Source organism: Lithobates pipiens, unplaced genomic scaffold (genome assembly GCF_037356315.1).
Source record: "Lithobates pipiens isolate NorthernLeopardFrog02 unplaced genomic scaffold, aLitPip1_a1.2 Scaffold_35, whole genome shotgun sequence".
NCBI classification, from domain to species: Eukaryota; Metazoa; Chordata; class Amphibia; order Anura; family Ranidae; genus Lithobates; species Lithobates pipiens.
The window spans coordinates 72501-90544 of NW_027507811.1; the positions used below are offsets into that span (position 1 = coordinate 72501).

An 18044-nucleotide genomic window follows, 5' to 3' on the forward strand; every position below is an offset into this window, starting at 1 on the left:
ACCATGGCATCCTGCAAGGTAATCCACGTCAATCATGGTGTCCTGCAAGGTAATCCACGTCAACCATGGTGTCCTGCAAGGTAATCCACGTCAACCATGGCATCCTGCAAGGTAATCCACGTCAACCATGGCATCCTGCAAGGTAATCCACGTCAATCATGGCATCCTGCAAGGTAATCCACGTCAACCATGGCATCCTGCAAGGTAATCCACGTCAACCATGGCATCCTGCAAGGTAATCCACGTCAATCATGGCTTCCTGCAAGGTAATCCACGTCAACCATGGCATCCTGCAAGGTAATCCACGTCAATCATGGCGTCCAGCAAGGTAATCCATGTCAATCATGGTGTCCTGCAAGGTAATCCATGTCAATCATGGCATCCTGCAAGGTAATCCACGTCAACCATGGCATCCTGCAAGGTAATCCACGTCAATCATGGTGTCCTGCAAGGTAATCCACGTCAACCATGGTGTCCTGCAAGGTAATCCACGTCAACCATGGCATCCTGCAAGGTAATCCACGTCAATCATGGTGTCCTGCAAGGTAATCCACGTCAACCATGGCGTCCTGCAAGGTAATCCACGTCAATCATGGTGTCCTGCAAGGTAATCCACGTCAACCATGGTGTCCTGCAAGGTAATCCACGTCAACCATGGCATCCTGCAAGGTAATCCACGTCAATCATGGTGTCCTGCAAGGTAATCCACGTCAACCATGGTGTCCTGCAAGGTAATCCACATCAACCATGGCATCCTGCAAGGTAATCCACGTCAATCATGGTGTCCTGCAAGGTAATCCACGTCAACCATGGTGTCCTGCAAGGTAATCCATGTCAATCATGGCATCCTGCAAGGTAATCCATGTCAATCATGGTGTCCTGCAAGGTAATCCATGTCAATCATGGCATCCTGCAAGGTAATCCATGTCAACCATGGTGTCCTGCAAGGTAATCCACGTCAACCATGGCGTTCTGCAAGGTAATCCACATCAACCATGGCATCCTGCAAGGTAATCCACATCAACCATGGTGTCCTGCAAGGTAATCCACGTCAACCATGGCATCCTGCAAGGTAATCCACATCAACCATGGCATCCTGCAAGGTAAGCTACGTCAACCATGGCGTTCTGCAAGGTAATCCACATCAACCATGGCGTTCTGCAAGGTAATCTACGTCAAATGTGGTGTCCTGCAAGGTAATCCACATCAACCATGGCATCCTGCAAGGTAATCTACGTCAACCATGGCGTCCTGCAAGGTAATCTACGCCAACTATGGTCTCCTGCAAGGTAATCCACGTCAACCATGGCGTCCTGCAAGGTAATCTACGTCAACCATGGCGTCCTGCAAGGTAATCCACGTCAACCATGGCATCCTGCAAGGTAATCTACGTCAACTATGGTCTCCTGCAAGGTAATCCACGTCAACCATGGCGTCCTGCAAGGTAATCTACGTCAACCATGGCTTCCTGCAAGGTAATCCACATCAACCATGGCATCCTGCAAGGTAATCCACATCAACCATGGCGTCCTGCAAGGTAATCTACGTCAACTATGGTGTCCTGCAAGGTAATCAGCGTCAACCATGGCATCCTGCAAGGTAATCCACATCAACCATGGCGTCCTGCAAGGTAATCTACGTCAACTATGGCGCCCTGCAAGGTAATCCACGTCAACCATGGCATCCTGCAAGGTAATCCACATCAACCATGGCATCCTGCAAGGTAATCTACGTCAACCATGGCGCCCTGCAAGGTAATCCACGTCAACCATGGCATCCTGCAAGGTAATCCACATCAACCATGGCGTCCTGCAAGGTAATCTACGTCAACTATGGTGTCCTGCAAGGTAATCAGCGTCAACCATGGCGTCCTGCAAGGTAATCTACGTCAACCATGGCTTCCTGCAAGGTAATCCACATCAATCATGGCATCCAGCGAGGTAATCCACATCAATCATGGTGTCCACTGAGGTGCTCCATGCCAATGAAGGCTTCCAACAGGGTAATCCCTGTCAATCATGGCGTCCTGCAAGGTAATCCATGTCAATCATGGCGTCCAGCAAGGTAATCCACGTCAATCATGGTGTCCTGCAAGGTAATCCACGTCAATCATGGTGTCCAGTGAGGTGCTCCATGCCAATCAAGGCTTCCAACAGGGTAATCCCCGTCAATCATGGCGTCCTGCAAGGTAATCCACATCAATCATGGAATCCGGTGATTTAGTCCATGCCAATAAAGGCATCCAGCAGGGTGATCAACATCAACCATGGTGTCCTTCAAGGTAATCCATGTAAATCATGGCATCCAGTAAGATACTCACGTCAATCATGGCGTCCTGTGAGGTAATACACATCAACCATGGCGTCCACTAAGATAATCCATATCAATCATGGCATTCAGTGTGATAATCAATATTATCATGATGCCCATCTAGGTATAATGGAGTTGCCTCCCCTTTGGTCATTAATGTCAAGTTACTCCCAACCCTTATGACCATTAATATGGAGTTGGCCCCTGCCCCATGGCCTTAAATATGGAGTTGTTTTCCCCTTAGCTATTAACATGGAGATGTTCCCAACCCTTATGGCCATTAATACTGAGCTTCCTCCCCCATGGCCACCATTATATGTAGCTGCCTCTCCCATGGGTAATAATATTAGGTTCCCCCCTTTCTCCCAGCTTCTACTCTTCTGGGAAGACTTTCCACACAATTTTGGAGGGTGTCTGTGGGAATTTGTGCCCATTTGTGAGGTCAGGTACCGAGGTTGGATGAGAAGACCTGGCTCACATGTTGGGCCTCTTGCTAGGCACCAAAAAAAAAAAAGATCTGGTTTGTAGTCAACATTCCAATTCATCACAAAGGTGTTCAGTAGGGATAAGGCCAGGGCTCAGTAGGGATGAGGCCAGGGCTCAGTAGGGATGAGGCCAGGGCTCAGTAGGGATGAGGCCAGGGCTCAGTACAGGACACTGGAGTTCCTTCCCACCAAGCTGGTCAAACCATGTCTTTATGGAGCTGACCCTACTCTTCTTGGGAAGGCTTCCCACAACATTTTGGAGTGTATCTATGGGAATTTGTGTCCAATCAGACAAAGGAACGTTTGTGAGATCAGGTACTGATGCTGGATGAGAAGACCTAGCTCACACGTTGGGCCTCACGTTAGGCACTAAAAAAAAGACCTGGTTTGTAGTCAACATTCCAATTCATCACAAAGGTGTTCAGTAGGGATGAGGTCGGGGCTCTGTACAGGACACTTTTGGCACAAAAATTGTCTGGCAATTAGAATTCCAATTTATTTCAAAAGGTGTTCAGTAGGGTTGAGGTCAGGGCTCTGTGGGAGGGTGTCGGTGGGAATTTGTGCCTATTTGTGAGGTTGGGTACTGAGGTTGGATGAGAAGATTTGGACAAGTTGGGCCTCACGTTGGGCACCAAAAAAAGAACTGGCTTGCAGTCAACACTTCGATCCAACCCAAATGTCATCAGTAGGGTTGAGGTCAGGGCTCTGTGGGAGGGTGTCGGTGGGAATTTGTGCCTATTTGTGAGGTTGGGTACTGAGGTTGGATGAGAAGATTTGGACAAGTTGGGCCTCACGTTGGGCACCAAAAAAAGAACTGGCTTGCAGTCAACACTTCGATCCAACCCAAATGTCATCAGTAGGGTTGAGGTCAGGGCTCTGTGGGAGGGTGTCGGTGGGAATTTGTGCCTATTTGTGAGGTTGGGTACTGAGGTTGCATGAGAAGATTTGGACATGTTGGGCCTCACGTTGGGCACCAAAAAGTTTGCAGTCAACACTTCGATCCAACCCAAATGTGATCAGTAGGGATGAGGTCAGGGCTCTGTGGGGGGGCGTCATGGGAATTTGTGCCTATTTGTGAGGTTGGGTACTGAGGTTGGATGAGAAGACTTGGACATGTTATGCCTCACGTTGGGCACCAAAAAAAGAACTGGCTTGCAGTCAACACTCCGATCCAACCCAAAGGTGATCAGTAGGGATGAGGTCAGGGCTCTGTACAGGACACTTGAGTTCCTCCACACCACACTGGTCAAACCATGTCTTAATGGAGCTGGCCTTGTACACAGGAGGGGCACGGTCATGTTTTGTACATGGGGGGGTGGGCACAGTCATGCTGGAACAGAAAATTATCCTAACTGTTACCCCACCACAAGGCTGGAGGAGCACAGTCGTCTTCCATGTCTTTGTATGATGAAGATTTACCAGAACCCTTCACAGGAGACACCTGACCTCCATCATCTGGAGGGGTTTCTATATACATCTGGCCATATAGGAAGGTGTGATAGTCAGTTGACCACATGATTTTGGCCACGTAGTACATGTCCATTCTATTTCCTATTCACACAATGGAGCATTTCAGAAGGAGCCCAAGAATACCCCCCCACACATCGCTCTTGTGAGGGGTTTAATGAAAACCTTCAAACATTTTAGATATGCTTAGCCCAGGAGAGTCCTGATCATTAGAGCTGAGAACATATAGAGCAAGGCAGACAATCAGTGCAAGAAAACAACGAAAACCGTTCCAATATTCGACACGTCCTTCGGAATGTTCCTTTGTGTGGTCTCCTGACTACCATATCTGGAGGGTTTTATGGTGACTCTCAGGGTGAGAAATCCCAGATATGGAAACCAATTCTAGTTCTAAAAAAGGTCCATGTGATACCCTGACAGTTTATATTGACGTAATATCTGATTGGGCGTCTGCCAGGTCCTGAGGCGGCTATTAGGCCATTGTTAGGTGACTCGTATGTTGTAATGAATGATATTAACCCCTCAGAGAATTCTGAGCAATCTAATTGCATCCATCAGACTATAATTAGAGCGTTTGTTGTTTGATGTAAGTACAATACATACATTAATAACTATAATAATCTGGTGGTTTGCTGCTTAGTCCTCTTCACCAGCAACAGTGCTAAATCCTGGGTAGTTTTGTAATCTATTGAGCACCAACGGGTGCCTTCATCTACCTTCAGGAAATGCACATGTGCTGACAGGAGTGAGCAGAGGGATGTCTTTACTGGTGTACTGCTGCTCTTTTACTGTCCAGTCTACAAGCTGTGGGTGTTTTCCTACTACAGCGGTGGTCATGGACCTGATTGGATCATAGATTTGGCTGAACAGATGTACGAATCCTCCAGCAGGTAGATGTAGATGTATTTCAGCTGCGCAATGCTGTTCTAACCTCAATTTGCACAATTCTGGTGACCATGCAGGTTTTTTCCTTTCATTCTCCATGCAGATTCATGTTTTGTACATTCATGTTGCAGGCAGGTAAATAAGAGAGATATACCAGACGCGAGAAAGGAGGGGTGGCTTTATTGACCTGCTTAGAAGAACCTTGAGGGGTGACCGGTAATTTCATAGAACACAACCAAGAGTGGACATTGTGGGACATCAAGGAATGTTTGGGGCCCAATTAAAAAAGACTGAGCAAGACAAGTGCTGAGATCTCCTTCTGCTACTACATGGACTTTGGCACTACCCATGTCCAGGGCAGGTCAGAATTTGTAGGTATTGTTACCAAAGCACCAGATGTTTTCCTGGTCTGTAAAACTCAAGTGGTGAGCAGCATAGAGACCCCTGTGGATGAGGTTCCCAAAACTGTCCTCACACTGGGGTTTACTGACTAGTGTTCATCTCCTAATCCATCTCAGTAGCTTAGTGCCTCCTGCTTTGATGAAGAATGGTAATCCTTTATAAGAGTCCATCCAAAAGTTATGGCTAACAGATGGTTTGAATTGTTTGGTGGGTACTATAGACATCCAAAACACTAATGGCAAATCGAGATCCATTTCCTTCCAACAATCGGTCCAATACAGATGCAACTTTCATTTGGTCAAATATCTGAATGAAGATCAGCAGGTAGAGAAATTTTCTAGAGATAGCCAAGTGATATCCAAGTCAATGTTGGTTGGAGGATCACGATGAAAGGTTCTTTTTCAGTCTGTTTCCATGCAACGATTGGTCCAATACAGATGTAACTTTAATTTGCCAAGTCCAAACCAAGTTGGAGGACCAAGATGAAAAGTTCTTCTTCAGTCCACTTCCATCCAACAATTGGACCAATAGAGATGCGACTTTCATTTGCTTGAATATCTGAATGAAGGTCTGCAGGTGGAGGAATTTTCTAGAGACAGCCAAATGATGTCCAAGCCAACACTGGTTGGAGGACCAAGATGAAATGCTCTTCATCAATCCATTTCCATCTAACAATTGGTCCAATACAGAGATGACTTTAATTTGGTCAAATATCTGAATGAAGATCTGCAGGTAGAGAGATTTTTTTGAGATGGCCAAGTGATGTCCAAGTCAATGCTGGTTGGAGGACTGAGATGAAAGGTTCTTCTTCAACCCATTCCCATCCAACAATTGTTCCGATACAGAGGTAACTTTAAATTGCTCAAATAACTGATTGCTGATCTGTAGGTAGATAGATTTTCTAGAGATGGCCAAGTGATGTCCAAGTCAATGCTGAATGGAAGACCAAGATGAAAATTCTTCTTCAACCCATTTCCATCCAACAATCAGCCCAGTGCAGAGGTAACTTTCATTTGGTCAAATATCTGAATCAAGATCGACAGATAGAGAAATTTTCTTGAGATGGCCAAGTGATATCCAAGTCAATGTTGGTTGGAGGATCACGATGAAAGGTTCTTTTTCAGTCTGTTTCCATGCAACGATTGGTCCAATATAGATGTAACTTTAATTTGCCAAGTCCAAACCAAGTTGGAGGACCAAGATGAAAAGTTCTTCTTCAATCCACTTCCATCCAACAATTGGTCCAATAGAGATGTGACTTTCATTTGCTTGAATATCTGAATGAAGGTCTGCAGGTGGAGGAATTTTCTAGAGACAGCCAAATGATGTCCAAGCCAACACTGGATGAAATGTTCTTCTTCAATGCATTTCCATCCAACAATTGGTCCAATACAGAGATGACTTTCGTTTGCTTGAATATCTGAATGAAGATCTGCAGGTAGAGAGATTTTCTTGAGATGGCCAAGTGATGTCCAAGCCAACGCTGGTTAGAGGACTAAGATGAAAGGTTTTTTTTTTCAGTCTGTTTCCGTGCAACAATTGATCAAATACAGAGGTAACTTTCATTTGCTCAAATATCTGAATGAAGATCAGCAGGTACAGACATTTTCTAGAGATAGCCAAGTGATATCCAAGTCAATGCTGGTTGGAGGATCACGATGAAAGGTTCTTTTTCAGTCTGTTTCCATGCAACGATTGGTCCAATACAGATGTAACTTTAATTTGCCAAGTCCAAACCAAGTTGGAGGACCAAGATGAAAAGTTCTTCTTCAATTCACTTCCATCCAACAATTGGTCCAATACAGAGATTACTTTCATTTGGTCAAATATCTGAATCAAGATCTGCAGGTCGAGAGATTTTCTTGAGATGGCCAAGTGATGTCCAAGCCAACGCTGGTTAGAGGACTAAGATGAAAGGTTTTTTTCAGTCTGTTTCCGTGCAACAATTGATCAAATACAGAGGTAACTTTCATTTGCTCAAATAACTGAATGACGGTTTTCAGGTAGAGATATTTTCTAGAGATGGCCAAGTGATGTCCAAGTTAATGTTGCTGAATAGAAGACTGAGATGAAAGATTCTTCTTCAATCCATTTCTATCCAGACGTAACTTTAATTTGATCAAATAATTGAATGACAATCTACAGGTAGACCAATTTTCTAGAGATGGCCAAGTGATGTCCAAGTCAATGCTGGTTGGAGGACTGAGATGAAAGGTTCTTCTTCAACCTATTCCCATCCAACAATTGTTCCGATACAGAGGTAACTTTAAATTGCTCAAATAACTGATTGATGATCTGTAGGTAGATAGATTTTCTAGAGATGGCCAAGTGATGTCCAAGTCAATGCTGGTTGGCTCACTGAGATGAAAAGTTCTTCTTCAAACCATTTCCATGCAACAATTGGTCCATTACAGAGGTAACTTTCATTTGTTCGAAAATCTGACTAAAGCTCTGCAAGTAGAGACATTTTCTGGAGATGACCAAGTGATGTCCAAGTCAATGCTGGATGGAAGACCAAGATGAAAATTCTTCTTCAAACAATTTCCATCCAACAATCAGCCCAGTGCAGATGCAGCTTTTATTTGGTCAAATATCTGAATGAAGATCTGCAAGCAAAGACATTTTCCAGTTGTGGCCAAGTGATGTCCAAGTCAATGCTGGTTGAAGGCCCAAGCTGAAAGGTTCTTCTTCAATTCATTTCCATCCAACAATCGGTCCACTACAGAGGTAACTTTAATTTGGTCAAATATCTGAATGAAGATCGACAGATAGAGACATTTTCTTGAGATGGCCAAGTGATGTCCAAGTTAATGTTGGTTGGAGGATCACGATGAAAGGTTCTTTTTCAGTCTGTTTCCATGCAACGATTGGTCCAATACAGATGTAACTTTAATTTGCCAAGTCCAAACCAAGTTGGAGGACCAAGATGAAAAGTTCTTCTTCAATCCACTTCCATCCAACAATTGGTCCAATAGAGATGTGACTTTCATTTGCTTGAATATCTGAATGAAGGTCTGCAGGTGGAGGAATTTTCTAGAGACAGCCAAATGATGTCCAAGCCAACACTGGTTGGAGGACCAAGATGAAATGTTCTTCTTCAATGCATTTCCATCCAACAATTGGTCCAATACAGAGATGACTTTCATTTGGTCAAATATCTGAATGAAGATCTGCAGGTAGAGAGATTTTTTTGAGATGGCCAAGTGATGTCCAAGCCAACGCTGGTTAGAGGACTAAGATGAAAGGTTTTTTTTCATTCTGTTTCCGTGCAACAATTGATTAAATACAGAGGTAACTTTTATTTGCTCAAATAACCGAATGACGGTTTTCAGGTAGATAGATTTTCTAGAGATGGCCAAGTAATGTCCAAGTCAATGCTGGTTGGAGGACTGAGATGAAAGGTTCTTCTTCAACCCATTCCCATCCAACAATTGTTCCGATACAGAGGTAACTTTAAATTGCTCAAATAACTGATTGCTGATCTGTAGGTAGATAGATTTTCTAGAGATGGCCAAGTGATGTCCAAGTCAATGCTGGTTGGCTCACTGAGATGAAAAGTTCTTCTTCAAACCATTTCCATGCAACAATTGGTGCATTACAGAGGTAACTTTCATTTGTTCGAAAATCTGACTAAAGCTCTACAAGTGGAGAAATTTTCCGGAGATGACCAAGTGATGTCCAAGTCAATGCTGGATGGAAGACCAAGATGAAAATTCTTCTTCAACCCATTTCCATCCAACAATCAGCCCAGTGCAGAGGTAACTTTCATTTGGTCAAATATCTGAATGAAGATCGACAGATAGAGAAATTTTCTTGAGATGGCCAAGTGATGTCCAAGTCAATGTTGGTTGGAAGATCACGATGAAAGGTTCTTTTTCAGTCTGTTTCCATGCAACGATTGGTCCAATACAGATTTAACTTTAATTTGCCAAGTCCAAACCAAGTTGGAGGACCAAGATGAAAAGTTCTTCCTCAATCCACTTCCATCCAACAATTGGTCCAATAGAGATGGGACTTTCATTTGCTTGAATATCTGAATGAAGGTCTGCAGGTGGAGGAATTTTCTAGAGACAGCCAAATGATGTCCAAGCCAGCACTGGTTGGAGGACCAAGATGAAATGTTCTTCTTCAATGCATTTCCATCCAACAATTGGTCCAATACAGAGATGACTTTCATTTGGTCAAATATCTGAATGAAGATCTGCAGGTAGAGAGATTTTCTAGAAATGGCCAAGTGATGTCCAAGTCAACATTGGTTGAAGGCCCAAGCTTAAAGGTTCTTCTTCAATTCATTTCCATCCAACAATTGGTCCAATACAGAGGTAACTTTCATTTGCTCAAATATCTGAATGAAGATCGACAGATAGAGAAATTTTCTTGAGATGGCCAAGTGATGTCCAAGTCAACGTTGGTTGAAGGATTGAGATGAAAGGTTCTTCTTCAATGGGTTCCGTGCTTTGGACCGCTTCCAATGGTGAAGAACTTATCTCATTTATTTCGCAATCCTACCAACCTTTTGACCACCTTTGCAAAATGAAAAGATGAAACTATGAAGAAAATGTCAGCAGGGAAGGGGGTGTCCTATTCTAATCTCTGGTCAGCCTTATAATTGAGTTCTAGATTCTTGGCACATAGCCTCATTTTTATCAGTCAGCTTGTAGGACCAGAAAACCATCTCTGACATCAGTTATCATCGGTATATCTCAGAAAAGCTCAACCTTCGTGAGTCCTTCACATTATTGTCCATCACTGCCAGGTAAGTGCCGATCTCCGTCCTAATTCCGGGGAGATTGGGGGGAAAATAGGACAGGAGAATAGAAGCCATTATTAACTCACCCCCCCCAAAAGGAACACGGGTGGGCGGCATGGATTTCTTCGGTCTTCAGTCTTATTGGATGTGAACCCCACAAATACAGACACTATAATCCAAAATACAGTGGTGTGAAAAAGTGTTTGCCCCCTTCCTCATTTCCTGTTCCTTTGCATGTTTGTCACACTTAAGTGTTTCGGAACATCAAACCAATTTAAACAATAGTCAGGGACAACACAAGTAAACACAAAATGCAATTTGTAAATGAAGGTGTTTATTATTAAAGGTGAAAAAAAATCCAAACCATCATGGCCCTGTGTGAAAAAGTGATTGCCCCCTAAACCTAATAACTGGTTGGGCCACCCTTAGCAGCAACAACTGCAACCAAGCGTTTGCGATAACGTGCAATGAGGCTTTTACAGCATCCTGGAGGAATTTTGGCCCACTCATCTTTGCAGAATTGTCCTAATTCAGTTACATTAGAGGGTTTTCGAGCATGAACGGCCTTTTTAAGGTCATACCACAACATCTCAATAGGATTCAGGTCAGGACTTTGGCTAGGCCACTCCAAAGTCTTCATTTTGTTTTTCTTCAGCCATTCGGTGGTGGACTTGCTGGTGTGTTTAGGATCATTGTCCTGCTGCAGAACCCAAGTTCGTTTCAGCTTGAGTACACGAACAGATGGTCGGACATTCTCCTTCAGGATCTCTTGGTAGACAGCAGAATTCATAGTTCCTTTTATCACGGCAAGTCTTCCAGGTCCTGAAGCAGCAAAACAGCCCCAGACCATCACACTACCACCACCATATTTTACTGTTGGTATAATGTTCTTTTTATGAAATGCAGTGTTCCTTCTACACCAGATATACTTGGACACACACCTTCCAAAGAGTTCCACTTTTGTCTCATCGGTCCACAGAATGTTGTCCCAAAAGTCTTGGGGATCATCAAGATGTGTTGTGGAGAAATTGAGACGAGCTTTGATGTTCTTTTTGCTCAGCAGTGGTTTTCTCCTTGGAACTCTGCCATGCAGGCCATTTTTGCCCAGTCTTTTCCTGATGGTGGAGGCATGAACGCTGACCTTAACTGAGGCAAGTGAGGCCTGCAGTTCCTTGGACGTTGTTGTGGGGTCTTTTGTGACCTCTTGGATGAGTCGTCGCTGCGCTCTTGGGGTCATTTTGGGCGGCCGGCCACTCCTGGGAAGGTTCACCACTGTTCCATGTCTTCGCTATTTGTGGATAATGGCTCTCACTGTGGTTCGCTGGATTCCCAAAGCTTTGGAAATGGCTTTATAACCCTTTCCAGACTGATAGATCTCAATTACTTTCTTTCTCAATTGTTCCTGAATTTCTTTGGGTCTCGGCATGATGTGTAGCTTTTAAGGATCTTCTGGTGGACCTTACTGTGTCAAGCAGCTCCTATTTAAGTGATGCCTTGATTGTGAACAGGTGTGGCAATAATCAGGCCTGGGTGTGGCTAGAGAAATTGAACTCAGGTGTGGACAACCACAGTTATAGTATGTTTTAACAAGGGGGGCAATCACTTTTTCACACAGGGCCATGATGGTTTGGATTTTTTTTTCACCTTTAATAATAAACACCTTCATTTACAAATTGCATTTTGTGTTTACTTGTGTTGTCCTTGACTATTGTTTAAATTGGTTTGATGTTCCGAAACACTTAAGTGTGACAAACATGCAAAGGAACAGGAAATGAGGAAGGGGGCAAACACTTTTTCACACCACTGTAAAACGTCTTCCGTCAGATTTTCCATCGATTTCCAAAAAAAATAAAAAATTCGGGAAATTTTGTCCGGCTCATTCGATTTCCCAATAAAAAAATAGAACCAGTAATGTGCAAACCTGAGAGTTCAAATTTTCCTAAAATGTCTCCAAAAATTGGGAGATTTCAGTGAAAATTTAGCTTTTTTGGTGAAATGCTTTGGATGGGGGTTGGGCTGATAATCAAGCTGGTTTTCAAGGGTGGGATGGACTGGTTCTCCCACGGACCTCCCATGGACCCCCATTTACTTCATTGGGGGGGGCGGGGTGTTGTCTTGCATATTGATGGGATTCCAATGCCCCTTAACATGCTGAAAATGGGGCGGGACCTTCTTGTGCAACAAATTCAGCCTAAGAATCCCAAATAAGAGAATTTTTCCAGTTTGGTGAAGATTTGTGATGGCTAAATTTAAATTTGCTTAGATTTTTGCCTTTAATTGCACCATCCCCTCCCCCCTCAACAAAATGCTAATGATGTTTACAAATGACCGTGTCTCCATGATTCTCTATGCAACGCAGACAGATCACGGCTGGTGGGAGGGGCCTTGTTTTAAACTCCAAGTGATGTCATCACCAGGTCTCTGTGCTCCTCCGTGCAACACAGGCAGATCACGGCTGGTGGGAGGAGCTAGCAGGGGGCTGTACATAGCTTTCCCGGAACTACCATCACTGATATTATCACTGGGTCTCTGTGCTTCTCTATTCACTGCGGCTGGTGGGAGGGGCCAGCAGGGGGCTGTACATAGCTTTCCGGAACGATCAGATGTCATCACTGATATCATCACTGGGTCTCTATGCTTCTCTATTCACTGCAGACAGATCACGGCTGGTGGGAGGGGCCAGCAGGGGGGCTGTACATAACTTTCCGGAACGATCAGATGTCATCACTGATATCATCACTGGGTCTCTATGCTTCTCTATTCACTGCAGACAGATCACGGCTGGTGGGAGAGGCCAGTAGGGGGGCTGTACTTGACTTCTTGAAAACATCACAGCCCCCCCCCCCCCCCTCCGTCATCAGTACTCCTCTCTAGAGCCCTCAGTCCTGATGTAAGCAGTGGGAGGAGTTATGCAAATTATAAAATTGGATTGATTGGGTGGGTGTCAGTCTGGAGGAGTGGGCGTTCCTAGGTGGGCTGTATCTGCATAGGTAACGCCCACATGTGGTAGCCGGTAATAGGCCAGTCAGATTTCGGCTGGTTTCTGGTGGGCCGGTCATAATGTGCTCCAGGGGCGGTCCCCTCTCTGAAAATCAAAGGAACCGGGAGGACCATTCTTTGATAGGGACCGGTGCTGATGCAAGGATCCCTGTCTACGAAGGTGAAGACACACCCCCTGACCAGCCCACCCCCTCCCCACAATGCAATGCCCCACCCCTGCACAGCACACACTCCACCCATGCAGTGAAGGATACAATGCTGCTCCAACAATCCCAACCAACCTTCCCCCGAACAGCGTCTGCAATGAGGGGGCAAGTCCACACACCCTTCACCTCCACCACCCCCCTCATCCTGGTGCCCAAAGGCAGCTGCCAAATCAGCCTAATCCTGACGCCAGCTCTGATTGGGGTGAGTCCTGGGTGCGGTGCAGGGAGGGTTTCACAACTTCAAAGAATTTAGATGCTGAACCCCCAAACCCCACCCCAAGTAAATAGCAGCTGAATCTGTCGAATTGCAAAACGTCCATTTTCTATACTAAAAAGGCACGAAGGTTTAAAAAAACAAAAAAAACTTTACAGACCAAAGTTCTCAATATGTTTCACATTTATTTGTTTATTTATTTATTTTTATCAAAAGAGAACATAACAATTAAGATTGTTGCAAATGGTACATATCATTGTAATGAAAAGGGGCATATAAAATAGGCTTCGTTCAAATCTTTTTTTATTTGTTGTTTTTGGCTTTAACTGACATGTAATTTGTTTTTTTTAAAGAATAAAAAAACAAAACAAAAAAAAACCACAAACCTAATGGGCCATGAGGCCAAACAAAAAGAAGCGTATGATGACTGCTGTTCCTCTGAGCTCCACCAGGTGGTGATCTCACTTCTTCCCAGACAGGAAGTCTCTATGGAAGACAGGAAGTGATGTCAGTAACACAGGAAATGATGTCAGGTTATAAATAGGAAGTTCCGGGTGAGAGGTGAGTCGGGAGGAAGTTGAGCGAAAACATCGCTGGAATTAGCAGTAGAGGAGGTAATAAGATCTTATCTTCTATTTACACCCAGTAACCCCCCGTCATGTCCGTCCTCTTCCTCCATAGTCACTGTGACGTCTTTTATCTCCAGCAGATGATGATACACACATATAATAATATAAAATATTAATAATTGAAAGAGTCGTAGGTGAATTTCGGAGAGTACTTGGTCAGTGACATAAGAAGGAGACCTCTCTGGTGGAGGACGGATTCCTCCAGACTTATATATACACGGTGCAGGCATTGAGAAGCTTAACGGAAACATTACCAGAGTGACATCAATACGTTATTTATTATTGTTCTGTTAGGATATCTCTCAGTTTACTATCCGTCTACAGAAAGAAGTGTCCAGTATAGACCACATAACCGGCCAGAACTATGAGGATGGAGGAGGACCGGAGTCACATGACCGAGAAGATACTAAACCTCACCCTGGAGATCATCTACCTGCTGACCGGAGAGGTGAGGAGGATTCTGGGAGGTCACATGACATCACTCTCATCTCTATTAATAAAACACAGACCTGACCGGAGAGGTGAGGAGGATTCTGGGAGGTCACATGACATCTCTCTTATCTCTATTAATAAAACACAGACCTGACCGGAGAGGTGAGGAGGATTCTGGGAGGTCACATGACATCACTCTTATCTCTATTAATAAAACACAGACCTGACCAGAGAGGTGAGGAGGATTCTGGGATTCTAACATGATGTTCCTATTGGTTCCTCAATACAGAGATTTCCTCTTGTGAAGTCCGGTGATCATATGACCATCACAGTGCCTCCATGTGACTCCCTAAAACCCGAGAGACACAACATGGAGAAGATTCTAGAAGTCACCAAGAAGATGATGGAGCTGCTGACAGGAGAGGTGAGGAGGATTCTGGGAATTGTGGGACATTATCCAGTAACAGACAAGGGATGTGTCTGGATGGTGACTGTATCATTGTGTGTGTCAGGTTCCTATAAGGTGTCAGGATGTCACTGTCTATTTCTCCATGGAGGAGTGGGAGTATTTAGAAGGACACAAGGATCTCTACAAGGACGTCATGATGGACAATCAGCCGCCCCTCACATCACCGGGTAAGAGGAGACTTTATTGTAAAGGAGAGAGCAGTACGGAGGCTCCACCTAGATCCCCCATCATCTGATAAACACATAGAAACAATGTATTCAGTCAGTGTGTGTGTTTCCTACAGATGGATCCAGTAATGGGAACCCACCAGAGAGATGTCCCCGTCCTCTGTATTCCCGGGATTCCACACAGGAAGGTCACACCATCCCCCACCATCATCAGGTAGATGATTGATAATTATTGGTAGTTCTGATTTATACACAGCATGATTGTTACAATGAATGTTTTATTATATATTCAGAGTGGAAACCTCGGGGATGATAATATTGATGTTAAAGAAGAGTATAAAGAGGAGGATGAGGAGTATGGAGTGATGGAGAAGTTTTCAGAAGGACACAAGGATATGATGGAGCCACCAAATACCAGGAACCCACCAGAGAGATGTCCCCGTCCTCTGTATTCCCGGGATTCCACACAGGAAGATCGGTATTATGAGGTAGAATGACCTAACAAATCTCAAACCATCAAAGAAATTTGAAGTTAGATTGTACTATTTTTTTTTATTTCCATTTTTGTGTTGTGCATTATTTAGAACGAAGAACCCTTTTCTAAAACAGAAGAAAACGGCAAAATAAGTCAGAGGTCTTCACTGAGCCACCAGACTTATAAAGAGGAGGAACTTTCAGAGATTACCACAGGTAAGAGACACATCTTCTTACATTAAACAGTGAGAGGAGGAGATACTGGACACCATATGAAAGGTCCTCCTCCATTCCCCCAATATAACGTCATGTTCCCAACAAATGAGGAGGAGATACTGGACACCATATGAAAGGTCCATCTCCATTCCTCAATATAACGTCATGTTCCCAACAAATGAGGAGGAGATACTGGACACCATATGAAAGGTCCATCTCCATTCCTCAATATAACGTCATGTTCCCAACAAATGAGGAGGAGATACTGGACACCATATGAAAGGTCCATCTCCATTCCTCAATATAACGTCATGTTCCCAACAAATGAGGAGGAGATACTGGACACCATATGAAAGGTCCATCTCCATTCCTCAATATAACGTCATGTTCCCAACAAATGAGGAGGAGATACTGGACACCATATGAAAGGTCCATCTCCATTCCTCAATATAACGTCATGTTCCCAACAAATGAGGAGGAGATACTGGACACCATATGAAAGGTCCATCTCCATTCCTCAATATAACGTCATGTTCCCAACAAATGAGGAGGAGATACTGGACACCATATGAAAGGTCCATCTCCATTCCTCCAATATAACGTCATGTTCCCAACAAATGAGGAGGAGATACTGGACACCATATGAAAGGTCCATCTCCATTCCTCAATATAACGTCATGTTCCCAACAAATGAGGAGATACTGGACACCATATGAAAGGTCCATCTCCATTCCTCAATATAACGTCATGTTCCCAACAAATGAGGAGGAGATACTGGACACCATATGAAAGGTCCATCTCCATTCCTCAATATAACGTCATGTTCCCAACAAATGAGGAGGAGATACTGGACACCATATGAAAGGTCCATCTCCATTCCTCAATATAACGTCATGTTCCTAACAAATGAGGAGGAGATACTGGACACCATATGAAAGGTCCATCTCCATTCCTCAATATAACGTCATGTTCCCAACAAATGAGGAGGAGATACTGGACACCATATGAAAGGTCCATCTCCATTCCTCAATATAATGTCATGTTCCCAACAAATGAGGAGGAGATACTGGACTCCATATGAAAGGTCCATCTCCATTCCTCAATATAACATCATGTTCCCAACAAATGAGGAGGAGATACTGGACATCATATGAAAGGTCCATCTCCATTCCTCAATATAACGTCATGTTCCCAACAAATGAGGAGGAGATACTGGACACCATATGAAAGGTCCATCTCCATTCCTCAATATAACGTCATGTTCCCAACAAATGAGGAGGAGATACTGGACACCATATGAAAGGTCCATCTCCATTCCTCAATATAACGTCATGTTCCCAACAAATGAGGAGGAGATACTGGACACTATATGAAAGGTCCATCTCCATTCCTCAATATAACGTCATGTTCCCAACAAATGAGGAGGAGATACTGGACACCATATGAAAGGTCCATCTCCATTCCTCAATATAACGTCATGTTCCCAACAAATGAGGAGGAGATACTGGACACCATATGAAAGGTCCATCTCCATTCCTCCAATATAACGTCATGTTCCCAACAAATGAGGAGGAGATACTGGACACCATATGAAAGGTCCATCTCCATTCCTCAATATAACGTCATGTTCCCAACAAATGAGGAGGAGATACTGGACATCATATGAAAGATCCATCTCCATTCCTCAATATAACGTCATGTTCCCAACAAATGAGGAGGAGATACTGGACACCATATGAAAGGTCCATCTCCATTCCTCAATATAACGTCATGTTCCCAACAAATGAGGAGGAGATACTGGACATCATATGAAAGGTCCATCTCCATTCCTCAATATAACGTCATGTTCCCTACAAATGAGGAGGAGATACTGGACACCATATGAAAGGTCCATCTCCATTCCTCAATATAACGTCATGTTCCCAACAAATGAGGAGG

The 18044-nt window shown here is 44.0% G+C and overlaps 1 protein-coding gene across 1 annotated transcript in view; it reads left to right on the forward strand.

Moving 5' to 3' along the window:
* LOC143955421 (uncharacterized) overlaps positions 1–18044 on the forward strand; it is a 79265-nt gene that overhangs the window by 56637 nt on the left and 4584 nt on the right. The window contains exons 9-14 of the mRNA XM_077465471.1: positions 14699–14796; positions 15070–15204; positions 15293–15416; positions 15533–15630; positions 15710–15904; positions 16001–16106. Of these exons, the coding sequence (XP_077321597.1) occupies positions 14699–14796; positions 15070–15204; positions 15293–15416; positions 15533–15630; positions 15710–15904; positions 16001–16106 (756 nt within the window). The remainder of the gene's footprint in view (positions 1–14698; positions 14797–15069; positions 15205–15292; positions 15417–15532; positions 15631–15709; positions 15905–16000; positions 16107–18044) is intronic.